The following is a 16,597-nucleotide window of genomic DNA, read 5'->3' as shown; positions in this document are numbered from 1 at the left end:
GCCTGAAGAGATAATAGTGGTTTTTTTTTAATACTAAGGATTCATTTAAATGAAATGATTAAATGGGTCTAGACTGCAAATAGATAATTCCAACTTGTCCCAATCTCAGAAACTCTCTAAGACATTCATTTAAGAACTTTGGTTTAAAACGTTCGAAAAGAAAAATCCCAAGACTAGCGTTCCTCTACGACATAGATGGATTGAGAGATTCCATGGATTTTGAGATGACTCTATATGCCCTCTGTAGTCCCCTTGGGGTTTCCTGAATGAAATTATAGTGACGGTGAACGTGCTGATCACATGACTGTATCATCCTATCCTTCCCTCATACTTCTCTAAGAATGAAGGTTTACGCATGAAAAACAAAATCCATGAGCCACATTTTGAACCTCTGGGAAGGGAACAGAATAAGAACAAGATTTCGTTGGCATTTGCTTAAGGAGATCATATAGGAATGGCTCATAGTGCAATCCAATGACCGTTTTCATGACTGGAGAATGAGGGACCATAGCATTTAGCAAAGAGAGGTCAAGCATATACTGTATGGTTAACTGTTTCCCAAATCAGGATGAGTCCTGTGAGGTCCAGCACCCTATCTCTATATGGGAGCACCAAATAGTATGTCTTTTTGAGAGTGTTAATTAACCACCTGTTCTATCTGCCCTCGGTGAAGACCATTAATTCCAAGGGCAGGTCTGGTTGGGTTTGGCTGAAGGTCGGATCGGTCTTTTCTTTATATATAGTCTTAGCCAACTTTTAGCAAAGCCCTTCTATTCATAAAAAGCTGGTAAACAGAAGCAGTGGAAGGCCAGTGTCACGTACAGTTCAAGAGTAACCAATAATTGTCTAGCCCTGGTGATACTCACCACAGAGCATGGTCACACAGTCTACAATGGAATGGATCCAAGCTGTTTGTGCATAATCCTGAGTGAAGTATGTCTGGAACTCCACAAAAAAAATGGAAATACATCTGAAAAATACAGTGCAAGAATTTTATACAAAAAAAAAAAAAAAAAAGAATGAGCATGGATCAAAACCACAGCTTCAAATTCTGGTTCAGCTGGTTTAATTGGTTTTCAGTGGTACATTGCTGGGCCATAGTAAGTAGGAAGTCAGAATGGCCCAATGGCCACAGAGCCACTCTAAAGGATGAGAAGGAATGTTCATCCACTAGAAGGGCTGCTGAAGCCAAGTGGATATGAGGATCACCGCTGTAGGGAAGGTTTTATGGGAAATATGGCAGGTCAAAAATATGGGTTCTTTCTTATCTTCATATTTCACCAACATCTGTGACTTCTAAGAGGTTGTTTCACAAGTTACAATTTGACAATTAAGAATTATACATCTCTCAGGGTGCCTGGGTGGCTCAGCCAGTTAAGCATTCCACTCTTGATTTTGGCTCACGTCACGATCTCACAATTCATGGGATCGGGCCCCATGTCGGAGCTTGGGATTCTTTCTGCCCATCCTCTGCTCTCTCTCTTTCTCTCTCTCTCAAAAAAAGGAGTTCTACATCTCCTCTCCCAGCAATTTCAGTTCTAGGTTTTAACAAAAGGTAATAATCAAATGATGATAATAATAGTAATAATAGATACACATAAAAGGATATATTTTAGAGAACTATTTATAAAGGCCAAATATTGTAACCAACCTATTTGCCCATCAATAAGGGACTGGCTAAGTAAATTTTGACATCAATAAAATGAAATATTTTTAGGTGTTAAAAATGATGATTTGATATGTATTTATTGATTTGGGAAAAAATTCACAATACAATGTTAAGTAAAACAAAGTAGTTTACATAGTAAAGGCTTATTTTGATAAAATCATAGTTCACATAAATAGAGAAAAAAACAAAAAAGTACCCAGTCATTATATGTGAATGGTGAAATTATAAATAATCACGAGAGAGAGAGAGAGACAGACATACAGAGACAGAGAAACTTTACACTGAAAAATTGTTAGTTACTCAGGAAAAAATGATGTAAGTGATTTTAGAGCAATGATTTGTATCACTGTACAAGTTGGAATGAATGTCATACAGATTAGCAAGTTTCCCAATTCAGGGCAGGAGCTTTTAGTACTCGATTACAGCCAGGGAAGGATCAGGTCTTGGTGAGGATGAGATAGGAGGTCGTCTCTCTGGATAGGGCTACCGTCTAACCCATCATGCTTCAGCAGCCCGCAGTAACCTGTTATTTCTCTCCCCAGCCCTTTCCAGTTGCTGCTAGATGTGAAGGCGGGTGATGGAGAAAAAAGAAGAAGGAGGAGAATCAGGTAGAACCAGGACAACTGTGTTAGGCAGGGCCAGCTTTCCCAGTGTGCATCCTCTGCAATCGCACAGAATCTGGCACTCAGAAGCATAGAATTTCAGCTGTCACGGTCTTAAAATTTCTAACACGTTCATCTCTGAATTCATGTTTTGTACGTAAAGTCCAAAGGAACGACAGGGCATGCACGCGAGCAGAGGAGATACACGCACCATGTGTTTGCGACTCTCCGCCTTCCCATGGACACGTGTGGTATTAGACACGCAAACTCTGGTAGACTCACAATGTGTGGGAGTTGGGTTAGACTCAGAGTGTGTGCAAGTTATGTTACATGGACAACTGAGTAAGCATGGGGGTAGGGGGAGGAAGGCTCTCACTCCTGAGAGAGGCCATGCTTTCCTTTCAAATCAGAACTTGTTTCAAATGCAGAAAGCAAGCAACAGTGTTTTAGGAAACACAAAGCACTGAGGATTCCCATATCCTTTCCGACTCAGGTTATGTCTCTGTATTTTACTAGCCAACCACTTACGCTGAAAATCATGACGTGGAGGAAAAAAGAAAGGTAGGGCTACCCACCGTTCTTTTCCCTTTCCTGCTCTGTCTTCCCTTATTCATCAGGAAGTGGAAGATAGAGAATGTTGACAGAAAGTGAGTGCATCAAGAAACGAAGAGAAAACGGTAGAGGTTGTTTTGTTTTGTTTTGTTTTGGTTTGGTTTTTGGTGCAGGGTTTCCCCTGTTCTGGTGAAAATGAAATACATACACGTGAGCTCCAGTGATTCCGCATATGAGTTCAACACTCACGTTCGTGTTCAAAACTGGAACTGCAGGATGTAAAGATGAATGGTAAACTCATGCTAGTAAGAACACCGAAGAGCAAATTAAAAACTCCATGAAGGGGCACCTGGGGGCGCTCAGGTGGTTAAGCATCCGACTCTTGATTTCAGCTCAGGTCATGACCTCACAGTCTGTGAGATAGAGACCCACCTCGGGCTCTGCACTCACAGCGCAGAGAGCACTTGGGATTCTCTCTCTCCCTCTCTCTTTGCCCCTTGCCCGTGTGTGCATATGCATGCTCTCTCCCTCTCTCTCTCTCTCAAAATAAATAAATAAACTTAAAAGAGAATAACAATTTCATAGACATCGCCTCATTATCAAAATAGTTAAGTTATCGTTAGCCTGGGTTTCTCAACCCAAGTACTACTGACATTTTGGCCATCATCTTTAACAAAGACAACTCTTGGTTTTAGGGGTTGTCCTGGGTATCATACAGTGTTTGGTGGCATCCCTGGCCTCCACCCCCCCAAATGTCTCCAAACATTGCCCACTGTCCCCTGGAGGTCAAAATCAGCCTGGTTGAGAACCACTGATCTAATCTATGGTCAGTTTTATTCTACCTTATACATAGCTCTCAAATGCCTCCACAGCTCTCCATTCCCCTTATCATTCATAATTCATGCCCATACCTCTCTCCTGGACTGCAGCCCAAACCCTCCTAACTCATCTCCCTGAATTCACACTTGGCTGCCTTCTGTACATTTTATATGCAATGGTCAGTGACCTTACTAGAACACAAAAGAGATCCTGACGCTTCAAACTCTTTAACATGACTTCTGAGACCCCGCAGGAGTTGACCCTTCTCAGTGTTTCCCCTAACCTACACCATGCATTCCTCATTTCAGCCAGACTGAACTTATTTCCATCACTTTCAACATACCACCCATACATTTTCACACCTCTGAGCATTAAAGAGTTTTCTTCTTTTCTAGGCTGCTCTCTCAGCTGCCCTCATTCTTGTAGTCTAAAGATATTAGTCACCTCCTCCAGGGGCACCTGGGTGGCTCAGTCGATTAAGCGTCAGACTTCGGCTCAGGTCACGTTCTCACGGTTCAGGAGCTTGAGCCCCGCGTCGGGCTCTGTGCTGAGAGCTCGGAGCCTGGAGCCTGCTTCAGATTCTGGGGCTCCCTCTCTCTCTGCCCTCACCTGCTCATGCTCTGTCTCTCTCTCTCAAAAATAAACATTAATGGTCAACTAATCCAGGAAGGCTTCCCTGACAACCTGAGTCTGGGCTTAATACCTCTCGTAAGTGTTTACATGACGTGCGGGACACCTACCACACTACAGGGATATGGCAATTCCCTTTGCGTTTGTATTCTCCACTAGACTGTTGCTCTGTCACAGCAAAGACCATGTCCGCACTGGATCTCATATCATTACCTGGGTGTTCATTAAATATTGTTCAAGGTTCAAGGTATCGCAGGGAGGAAAGAAAGAAGGAAGGAAGGATTAGCGTTGGTAAAGAAGTGACTAGAAGTGAAGGAAGTAAAAAAGGTTGAACGGCAACTTCAAGGACATGAATGAGAAAGGGAAGAGGAAGACTGGAGGGTGGCTGACCAGGAACGTGTAGCCAGATAAGGTGAAGTAGAGATGTGAAGAATCTGAGTTCATAAGCTGGCAGAATGAAGTATCAGTAGGAGGAAGATCCAGAAGCTAGAGATGGGAAAGAACATGGGGTGACTAAGAAAAAAGGGTCCCAGATGATGAGAAGACATTTTGCGATGGTAAGCCAGTCTCTTCTCTTCACTAAATCATTCTGAGGGATTTCATGTTTGTGCGACTATGTTTGTCTCTTGTGACTTTTTTATCTCGTTTTATTGCTGTTCAGTTTTCTGATTGATGGTTTTCTTAACTGACCTGATTAGTCATATCAGTCAAACTTTAGGTATGCAAAGTTCAAAAATAATACCCGAGATTCTTATCTAACCATGTGAATAGGCTTGCCAGAGGCAAAATTTAATAACCATGAACATGCTTCTGATTGACTGCGACTTTCAAAAACAAGTATCACTTCTTACTTGTTCTCAAAAGGGAAAAAAGTACTCTTCAAATGGTAAAGTTCCATAATTTCTGGCTTCTAAGCACAGGCATGACCTTAAAGAAAATAAATGTTATCGGGAGCACACGTGCTTCTCACTCCAGAAATAATTTTTATTGTCCTTTGGAAAATCTGTGCATCTGATGTGTCAGGAAAGCTGGGTCCTGATCGCTGATCCTCACACTGAGTAACTGAGAGTTTGAATAAAGCTTCTTAATCTCTCAGAGTCTCTTTTCCTCATTTCTCAAATAAGCAGTTTGATAAGCATAACTGGATCAGTCATAATGCATTCATTAGATCATGCTCAGTAGCAAACAACTCCTAACATCCTTCAGTGGTTGACAGGCTCTGTTCCTAAGAATAAGGAAACAAAATTATCATGCAAGTATCATCCTTCAGTGGTTGATAAGCTCTGTTCCTAAGAATAAGGAAACAAAATTATCACGCAAGTGTCATCTGTATGAAATACCATTCTCAAAGATACTCTCCCTCAAGGGGCCAACATGCCTAGTATCTCCATCTTGCCACTCTGCTATAAAATTCTTCTCGAGGCACCTGGCTGGCTCAGTTGATGCAGCATGCGACTCTTAACCTCGGGGTTGTGGGTTTGAGCCCCTTGTCGGGTGTAGAGATTTCTTAAAAAGAAAGAAAAATCTTGGGGCGCCTGAGTGGCTCAGTCGGTTGAGCATCCGACTTAGGCTCAGGTCTTGACCTCACGGTCCACGGGTTTGAGCCCTGTGTCGGGCTCTGTGCCGACAGTGCGGAGCCTGGAGCCTGCTGGGATTCTGTGTCTCCCTATCTCTCTGCCCACCTCCCACCCCCCACCCCACCACTTGAGCTCTCTCTCTCTCTCTCTCTCTCTGTCAAAAATCAATAAACATTTTTTTAAAAAATTTTTTAAAGAAAAAATAATCTTAAAAAATAAAACTTCTTCTCTGGCTCCTATAGAGCTAGATGTTGACAACATCTGGTATTTGGGAAAGACGGTCCTCCAGTTGATGAAGTCATCCAGTGCATCAATGTGGAAGTGATCCACTGGCCAGTGTAGCCTAGTAGTTAAAAGCAGTACTACTCACTACCCTTGTGACTCTGGACACATTATTCGACCTCTGTGTGTTGTTTCAAGGACTAAATGATTTAATAAATGAAAAGTGCTTGGAACGATGTTAACCAGCACAGAACAAGTAGTCAGCTAACATTAGCTACTATTTATAGGAATTCAGCCATTGTTAAAAGAGCCCCCCAATTCCACAGGACTCTAGGCATCTACTGCAACTAAGTTAATTTGGATCCAAAAGATGTCAAGAAAAATAGGTCTTTTTTTAATATAACTTTTTAAAAATATTTCATTTGAGAGTGGGGGGGGGGAGCAGAGAGAGAGGGGGAGAGAAAGAATTCCAAGCAGACTCCATTCTGTCAGCACAGAGCCCAGTGTGAGGCTCGAACTCACGAACCATGAGGTCATGGCCTGAGCTGAAATCAAGAGTCAGACACTCAACCAACTGAGCCAGCCAGGTGCTCTTTTTTATAGAACTTTTGTTTTCCTTTTACTTTCTGATTTTTTTTTTTTTTTGATGAGCATGTACTACTTTTATTTTTTATTTTATTTATTATTATTTTAATTTGAGAGAGAGAGAGTGAGTGGGGGAGAGGGGCAGAGGGAGAGAGAGAAAGAGAATCTTAAGCAGTCTCCAAGCTCAGTGCAGAATCTGACGCAGGGCTCGATCCCACAACTCTGGGATCATGACCTGAGCTGAAATCAAGAGTCAGACACTCAACTGACTGAGCCACCCAGGTGCCCTGAGAAAAGTTAGGTCTTACAGCTGGAGGTTTTCTTTGAACATTCAAATCAAGTATTGCTTTTTCAACCATCAACTCCAACTCAAGCGGTCAGTTTACAAACAGAATGTCACATAATTTCACGATGAAATGTGATTCTTGAAATAGAGAATGTGTTTGGTAATAAGATATCCTGAGGCAAAAAATAAGTACTCAACACACATTAATGAACAGAGAGTATAAATAAATGAGAATGACGGCTTTAATAGCCTAGACAACTTCGAGCTTTATGTAAACTTTACGTGTAAGGCAGCATCGTCAGTTACAAGGCAAGAGTTGAAAGTTGATTTTAAAGTGGTCTGGATCATGACTGTATGTAGCATTGTTTGTAAATCAAAACCCAGGGAACAATATAAGTCCTTCAATCAAAATGTGTTAAATCAATTATGCACACATCCTTGTGATGGAATCTTAAGCTGTTATTTTTCAGTGAGGTAGAGCTGTATGTGCTGAATATGGAAATACTTCCAAGAGATATTATTAAGCAAATAATAATAATAATAATAATAAGTTCAAAACAGTGTGTGCAGTATGATCCTATTGGTGTCAATGAAAAGAATAATAATATGCTTTACAGATGGATATAAGGTTCTTAAATTGGGGGGGGGGGCACACCTGAAGAAGCTAATAACAAGGTTAACTTTGGGCAGTGAAACTGGCATTCAGGAAGCGATGAGAAAAAGACTACTTTATGCATCTCTGTATTGTTCAAATTTTTAGCACCTGGAAGTATGGTTTAATTTTTTTTTAAACATTTTATTTATTTTTGAGACAGGGAGAGATAGAGCATGAACAGGGGAGGGTCAGAGAGAGGGAGACACAGAATCTGAAACAGGCTCCAGGCTCTGAGCCGTCAGCCCAGAGCCCGACGCGGGGCTCGAACTCAACGGACCGCAAGATCGTGACCTGAGCTGAAGTCGGCCGCTTAACCGACTGAGCCACCCAGGTGCCCCATGGTTTAATTTTTAAGTATACAGTTTAAACAGGGAAAAAAAAGACTTAATTGCACAATAGGCACTGATCCTCTGACTTGACAAATCACCCTAGGGGCCGCTTTCCTTGGCCCTATCTCCAGTCCTATTGGCTGCTGCCTGTTCACGACACTGAGTTCCAATGCTGGCCGTGCCTTTGCACTTTTCTCCTCTAAACTTAATTCGGCTCAGCTATGCCCCTCTCAGCCTCTCCCATTAACCTCTGAGAACAGGTCTTTGCTACCTGCCACAACGCTCTTCTGGTTTCTGGCTAAACCCTTAGCAGTTCAGGAAGGGGGACTGCCCACTGTTATCACAAAGTGAGGAAAGCAAATAAAGTGCATGCATCTAATGCAGCTTGAAACCTCTCTCCCTCTCATTTCCTCCTGGCCAAATACTATCCACTCTTCAAGACTTCACTCCAGGGACAACTTCTCTTGAAAGCTGTCCTGAACTCCCAGATCAGAATTAACCCCTCTCTCACCAGTGTTATTTTACACGCTGTTTTTATCCGATGTATACTTAGCCCATTTGGATTTGGATTTCAGTTATTTGTGCCCGAGCCTACCAGGCGGTGTTCCAGCATCTCTGTGTTTTTGGAAAACACCTAGATAGAGCATTGTCCTCGATGAACGTATAGCTAGATATTAGGGAACTTGATTTCCATTAACTTGAAGTTGAAAACTTAAGGATACAACTGAAAAAAAATATGCAAGATTTTCAGCCTTGGGTGACAGTCATGGGTTCCACAGCAATTCCACTGTGATTGAGAAAAAAAAAAAATGAGATTCAATGTCCTGCCAAACAAGACAAGCCATATAAGATGCCAATGAGCATAAAAGACCATCAAGAAATCAGTGTCCTTGAGGTAAGTCCTCAATTTTCTACAGACACCTGCCCCAAGTCACTTCCATAGTTTCAGAGTACAACACTCAAAAACAATCCAGATGTCTCCAAGCCTTAATGTGCAGTTGTCTGTACATGAATTGGGGTGACAACTAACATGACTAATTGCCAACAGGACAAGGAGGGTAGAGAGCCTCCGTTAGAAGAATTTAGGAACAGCTGTCCCCTGGCACCATGACTTCTCATCACTGGTGTGACAACCATATGGAGATTAGGAAGTAAGATCTTAAGACGACGATTCCATCACCAGGGCAATTTTTAAAAAAACCTACGTCTGGCGATACCACACTGTTCTACAGGATAAGGTGCAGAGTGTTTCAGGGGACAAGGAACTGGCCACAAAACTTCCTCCAAGTGCCTACATCTTAGAGCAGAACAAAGGTGAAGACTGAAGTAATCACTTCTCACAATGAAAAGGCACTAACAGAGGATATGTGTGTGAATATATACATGTGTATGGAAGATGGGGCAGATACGGTGCATGTGGGAGAAATAATGAGATAGGAAGATAATCTGGTTTGTGTTGGAAAGAGTTGGTGGATTACATGTGCACATGCAATGGCAAGTAAACAAGACAAGAAGTAAAAAAGGCTAGAAATCCGGTCCAGTTCTGTCCCACTAGACCAAAACTGTAGGTAAGTCACTTAACCTATGTTAGCACCAGTGTCCTAATCTATTCGTGGGGACATATAAAACTATCCCATCTAAGAGGGGTCATGAGGGGCGCCTGGGTGGCTCAGTCGGTTAAGCGTCCGGCTCAGGTCATGATCTCACGGTTCGTGAGTTCAAGCCCCGCATCGGGCTCTGTGCTGATGGCTCAGAGCCTGGAGCCTGTTTCAGATTCTGTGTCTTCCTCTCTCTCTCTGACCCTCCCCCGTTCATGCTCTCTGTCTCAAAAATAAATAAACGTTAAAATAAATAAATGAATAAATAAATAAATAAAAGGGGTCATGAAGACTCCACTACCTCCTTATAAAGATATCAACCTCCTTATAAAGCACTGAAGTCACTTCCAGAACTTTTCCATGATGGAAATGATGGGAGCTTCCGCATGTAAGAACCAAAAGATTCCTTTTTAACTCTATGACTCCTCATACCCACAACACAAGACCCATGATAGAGATGGAAAAAAAAAAACAAAAACCAGACCCAATACCATATTATGTTAAACAAATCTATAGGTTTCTATGATACATAATCAACCAACTCTTATTTTACCAAACACAAAGAGCCTGCTTATTTCCTGCGTTATATATTTGTTACTGATGCTTTTATTGATGATGTCATCAAATAAAGTTTTCAGGGCAAATTACGTTCGGTCACTGCTAAGGGTGTGTTGCCAGAGAAGAGTAAAGAGTTCTACTTCAATGAAGGCATAAGTAGAGGGAAGAGCTAGCACATGCAGACCTCAAGCATACATTTACTCCAAATATAAGTGAGACGAATGAGTCCCAATGTACATGGGTTTAACTTAAGCATATTCAACAATAGGGCCTTGGATAAAAGAACAAGGAGAAATGAACAAGAATGAGAGAAGCCTGTACTTAACGCTGTTACTTTCCTTCAACCTAGAACTTAGCCTCCAGCCAAATGTAAAAGGAAGCAGAAGAATTTAAATTCTAGGTATTAAGCTTTCCAACAGCTCAGTATCTGGTGAGCCAAGAGGTTTTCAAGGATTGTTTTGACCTTATGTATTTTTCTTTTCTGGGATGAGCTGTTTACGAAAACAAACGGCTGGAATAGCCACAACATTTAGTCTAAAAATGTCCTCACATTTCAGGTGTATGTGCCAGATATTATAGAAGACACCACTATCCAGGACTTTCAGGTATTAGAAAATCACATTCCTCGCAAAGAAAAAAATATCCAAGCAAAAGAAATACACACACACACACACACACACACACACACACACACACCCTGTACATATACACAGATATTTTCACAATGAGAGGTTCAGAAATAGAACGAAGCAGACTTAGAAGAAAAGACAAGCCAGATCATCTTAATAAATCTAGAAGAAAATCCCACCTACCTGGTGACTGCCCGAGTACAGATGGTAACAAGGAAACAGCCAGCCACAATCATCCAGCCCCAGCCTCCATCTGGAGGAGAGGTAGACCGAACTCGGTTTCTTTTTGCCATGGCCTCAGCTCTTTTTTTCCTCTTTTTCGAGTTACTTCAATAGCCCAGTTGTGATCCTGGAAGAGGTCTGCTGTCCAGTGACTTCCTGTTGGCATTCAAGACTGGCACAGAATGCTACCTGGCACACGGGTTACTGGCCATCTAAAACCAAAAACCAGGACATATTTATATTTTATGGTCATATCCAAAGGCTGACTTTTCACTTGACAAAAATGATCATTCTTTTCCTGTTAAATACGGTTATTTGTAGCTATGGATCCTGGACTGGGGCAAAGGCCATTAGCTGTCCTTGATACCCCTTCTCCTTCTGTTTAATAACAGATCCTCCTAAATTTTAGCCAAATCCATGTCCGCCCAGTTTGATACCATATTTCCTAACCTCTCTTGAAGGTGGATGTGGCAACATGGTTTAGCCTATTTTGTTTTTAATTTTTAAATTTTATTTAAATGCAAGTTAGTTAACATACAGTGTACTAATGATTTCAGGAGTAGAATTTAGTGATTTATCACTTACATGTAACGCTCAGTGCTCATCCCAAGAAGTGCCATCCTTAATGCCCATCACCCATTTAGCCCAATCCCTGCCCAATACCCCTCCAGCCACTTTCAGTTTGTTCTCTGTATTTAAGAGTCTCTTATAATTTGCCTCCCTCTCTGTTTTTAATCTTATTTTTCCTTTCTTTCCCCTATGTTCATCTGTTTTGTTTCTTTAACTTCACAAGAGTGAAATCATATATTTGTCTTTCTGTGATTTATTTAGCTTAGCTTAATACACTCTATTTCCATCCACATTACTGCAAATGGCAGATTTCATTCCTTTTTATCACAGAGTAATATTCCATTGTGTTTGTGTGTGTGTGTGTATACACATATATATACACACACACACACACACACACACACACACATATATATACACACACACATACATACACACCACATCTTCTTTATAACATGGTTTAGTCTAAATGAAAGGGATGCAAGGAAAAATAATACGCCATTTCTGGCTCATGAGCTCAAAGGCCAAGGCACTTTCCCAGGACTTCCACCACTCCCTTTCCATAGACCGGAGCATGGATGTAAGGGTGAGACAGCTATGCCACACACACCAGGACAGCACCCTGGGGGTTGGACAGCTATGGGGTGGAAGGAGCCTGGGTCCCTAGATGATGGTGGAGAAGGACTGCCTCTCTAGCTCTGGACTACACATACCTTTGCACAGTTACACAAAATACCAAAACGCTTCAATTTTATTTGAGCCTCTGTATTTTCAGTCTCTCTGTTAAAACAGCTTAGACCATGTACCTAATTATTACACTGAATGAGTCTGATAGTAACTTCTTTGGCATTTCTGACTGGTGATGCTATAATTTTTATTTTTTAATGAAAATTTTTTTGTAAATGCTGTATTTTGTAAGTGTGTAATTAAAGCAAGAAGAGAATGGCAAATAAATGAAACAGTATAGAGAGTCCAGCAGCAAGTATATAATAACTCAATATAGCTAAATAAGGTAGCAAAGATTAGTGGAGAAAAAAAGGATTACTCACTGTATCATGTTACAACTCTCCATCTAGTTCTTAACCTACTAGATAGGTCAGAGTTAAATGTAAAAAAAAAAAAAAGAAAGAAAGAAATCATTAAGAATCTACGTGAAAATAGAGGCAAATATTTATCTGATCTCTAGATAGGAGAAGGGCACCTTGAGATGTAAAGTAACGTAACAAACCAAGGGAAAATTTGGTTGATTTGTCTAAATTAAAATTTAACCTTTCCTACATATCAAAACGTGTAATAAATAAAACCAGATGATAAACCACAGACTTGGGAAAAAAATAGCAATACGTGGTTCAAAAAGCAATGGCTGCAACATTAATTCAATCAACTACCAGCACTTACTGTCTACCATGTGCCAGGCAGTATTTAGGGCACTGGAAATTCTATGGCAGACTCTACCGTACCCCTATGGTCCCTCCTCCTGTGTTCTTGACTTTGTATAATCCCTCCCCTTGAGTGTGGGTGGGACCCGTGACTTGCTCCTAACCAGAGTAGGGCACAGGTGACTGGACAGGAATCCCATGATTATGGCATCCTGTGTAAGGCTCAGTCATGCTAGAAACGAATGCTCTCATTCTCCTGCTTGCCTTGAAGAGCAAGCTGTTACACTGCACACTGCCTATGGAGAGGGCCACGTGGAGGGGACTGTGGCCAGCCTGCTGGGAGCTGAGGACGGCCTCCAGGAGACAGCAGAAAACTGAAGTTCTCAGTACTACGACAGAAAGGAAGCAGATTCTGCCAACATCCTAAGTGATCTTGGAAGCCGACTTCTTTTCCTGGTGAGCCTCTAGCTGAGAACACAGACTGGCTGACATTTTGACTGCGGCCTGTGACACCCTGAGCTGAGGACCCCGTTAAGCTGTCCTGGATTCTGGCCTCACAGGAACGGTGACATACGGTGTTTCTCAGGGTATTTTTTAGTATATTAAACAGACTTCTTAAATTACCATTAGGGATGAATTATTTAAGAGACGAAAATAAGAGTTTTGACAGGACAGATACATTTTCCACTGGACTGAGCAAATCACTCAGTGGTCGGTACGATTGTATCACGGTCACCAGAAGAAATCTGAAATAATATTAATTCAATGCAACACCATTTCAAATATGGCGAAGCACGCATTGTTTGGAACACGGGCTATGTACCACTTGGTAAATGATGGACAAATCAAACTAATAAGATATCTTTTACTTTAAAACCACAATTTTTGAAGGAAACGGCTCACGGTAGAATCTTACAAGTGTGCCTCTTTAAAGCCACCCGAACAAACTGGTGGCCTGTGAGTTCACAGTGAATGGGATCAGTTCCCTTATAAAAGAGGCCCTGAGAGCTCCTTTACCCCTTCTGCCATATGAGGACACAGCTTAAAGAAGTCTGTCTAGGAACCAGGAGACAGGCTCTCACCCAACACCAATCCTGCCAGCACCTTGATCTTGAACCTCCCACCTCCAGAACTGTGAGAAATAAAGGTCTGTCAACCACCCAGTCTGTGGTAGTTTTGTTACAGTCGCCCAAATGGACCAAGACACCTAAAACTTTAGATTTCCAAACTCTCTTGAAAAATTGGAAGTGCTAAAGATACCGAGATGGCATTCCTTTGTTGAAGCTATCAGAGGGAGTCAAGTACCAGCACATTCCTGGATAAGGCCCGTGTTCCCCACGTCACCCTGTCCCTGACCTCCTGTATCGCCCAGCCCTGCTGTTTCACTCGTATACGACACCAGACAGGCTCCTGCAAGCAGATTTTGAACGTCTGCCTGTACCACATTGCCATAACTCCAAGTTTCTTGAACAGCCACATGTGAGTCACATTTATGGGATACTTTTCGTCCAGCACGTCTCTCTCTCACAATTTTAATGGGACTAGCATTTGAAGTTCTGCCCACACCTGCACACGCACAACGAAATAACTCACTGCTTAGACATAATGGGGTGGCAAGTGTCATGAAAGGACAGAATCAGTTGTACAAGTCAAAAAGCCAAACTCAGAAACCTCTGCCTTGGTTCGGTCCTAGCCTCTTCATAGGTTTTCCCATTAAAATAACCCCAAGGGTAAGCTGTGTTCCAATTTAAGACCATACATCCACGAACCCATAAATGTCCAGCATAAGGACCATCCCCAGTCAGTGCTGCCCAGTGCTGTTCAAAAATGCTCAAACAGGGACGCTTGGGTGACTCAGTAGGTTGAGCATCCAACTTCAGCTCAGGTCATGATCTCACTGTTCTAGAGTTCGAGCCCCATGTTGGGCTCTGTGCTGACAGCTCAGAGCCTGGAGCCTGTTTTGGATTCTGTGTCTCCCTCTCTCTCTGCCCCTCTCCTGCTCTCTTTCTCTCTCTCTCTCTCTCTCAAAAATAAATAAACATTAAAAATTTAAAAAATAGAATGCCCAAGGAGGCAGTATAATACAGCGCGATAGATCAGGAATTAAAAAGTTGTTCAAATTCTTTGAACAGTCATCTCATTGCTGGAAAGTTATCCTAAGAAAACAATTTAAGAGAAGATGGACACTATAGGTGAAAAATAATAGTTGCATTATGAATAATATATAAAACAGAAACAACTTAAGTGCTCAACAACTGGGAAGTGTTCGAGAGCTATGACACAAGCAACAAATGGAACAGTATCCACCCCTTTAAAACCATAAACAAGAAGATAATATTGTAGTATGGGAAAACATTTATGATGCAACGGTAAGGCAAAAAGCAGCCACTAATATTGTGTGTGCATTGGGAAGGAAGTGATATGAAACTCACGTAAAAGTTGTATATTCGTAACTGTCACAAAGAGTAGGAAGACTGTGCCAGAAGGAATGCAGTTGCAAAGACTATGCAGAAAAGTATACAGCCAGTATGACTGTTAGGATTCATTTTCAAAACTGTATTTGATACCATTTCATATATAGTTTTCTTAGGTAATTCAGATCCACTCCTGCACCGTGGACGTGCGCACAAAAATTCTTTGTATAGTTTCTCGAGGACTAGAAAGAACTGTATCATTTATTGATGCAACACAATGAAAATCAGGTGATTGTTCACTAGAAGATATGATGTAGGTAACAAGGCCTGGCAAAAGAAAATGTTCCGTTTCATTACAAAAATATTAAGCATCATTAACTTTTACTTAGCCTGTGCGGTCTCCGTTTGTTTCAGCCGAGCAGCTTCTCCCTGGCATTCCCACAATCTAGGAGTTAAGGACCAACTTGAGAGGATCGCTCAAAAGATACAATTGCATGAATCCAAATTAAAGATGGGAGTAACCCTCCCAAGCAGCGCCGAGCTGACGGCACAGCGAACAGAGGTCTGTTGTTAAGTTAAAGTCAACCTGGGTAACACCACAGACCCAGGAACATTCTCACGGGGTTCCAGGGTGGGGAGAAACAGCTCTGAAAGCATCGGTGCGCAGTCCTATGATTAATCAGTCCTCTTGAGCAGGCACACTTGAGCCTCCCAAGCCTCAGAGCTGGGCACCGTCTTCTCCCCTTCACCGTGATGATGCTGAAGCCCAGAGAAGAGAAGGGACTCACCTGGCAGCGCTATGCGGAGATGCAGGTGGAGACGTGTGGTCTGGCAGATTTTGGATGGTGCGCCTGCCCATCCACCCTCCAGATTTCAGAGCGGCTATTGGGCATTTCTTTCAACAAGCCGTGCAAATAATGGTGAAGGCTGAGCACCCATTCGTGTGAGTGCTCATGACGAAAGAAAGGGGAGGGAGCCCACAGGTTAACACAAGGGTATACTGCCCAAAAAATAACTCGTGTTTCTTTCAAAACAGGTCACTTACTAGATTTATACACCTTCAGAAGAGCACAAGTTAGACCAGGCTAACCTAGTTTCATAGAGACTTTGGAGCAACCTGCAGGTCCCCTACAGTATTAGTCTGCACATTCTTATAAATAATTAACTGGCCCGATACGGCACAAATATAATGAAAAAGTCCTTTACTGAGTTAACAGTATACCTAAAACAGTATGCAAAGGAAGCATGTTACCATCACGTAGTTTGTCATTTTACTAATCAGCCTCTAGTTTATTTCATTT

The 16,597-nt window shown here is 41.9% G+C and overlaps 1 protein-coding gene across 1 annotated transcript in view; it reads right to left on the bottom strand.

Annotated features, from left to right (window-relative positions):
• The window catches only part of SLC16A12 (solute carrier family 16 member 12), a 77,709-nt gene that overhangs the window by 11,930 nt on the left and 49,182 nt on the right, over positions 1 to 16,597 (bottom strand). The window contains 3 exon segments of the mRNA XM_060642073.3: positions 867 to 970; positions 10,895 to 11,006; positions 11,009 to 11,145. Coding sequence (XP_060498056.2) covers positions 867 to 970; positions 10,895 to 11,006; positions 11,009 to 11,099 — 307 coding nt within the window. The 5' untranslated portion in view covers positions 11,100 to 11,145.

This window comes from Panthera onca, chromosome D2 (assembly GCF_046562875.1).
Source record: "Panthera onca isolate mPanOnc1 chromosome D2, mPanOnc1 haplotype 2, whole genome shotgun sequence".
Classification (NCBI taxonomy): Eukaryota; Metazoa; Chordata; class Mammalia; order Carnivora; family Felidae; genus Panthera; species Panthera onca.
This window is presented reverse-complemented; position numbering and strand designations above follow the sequence as displayed.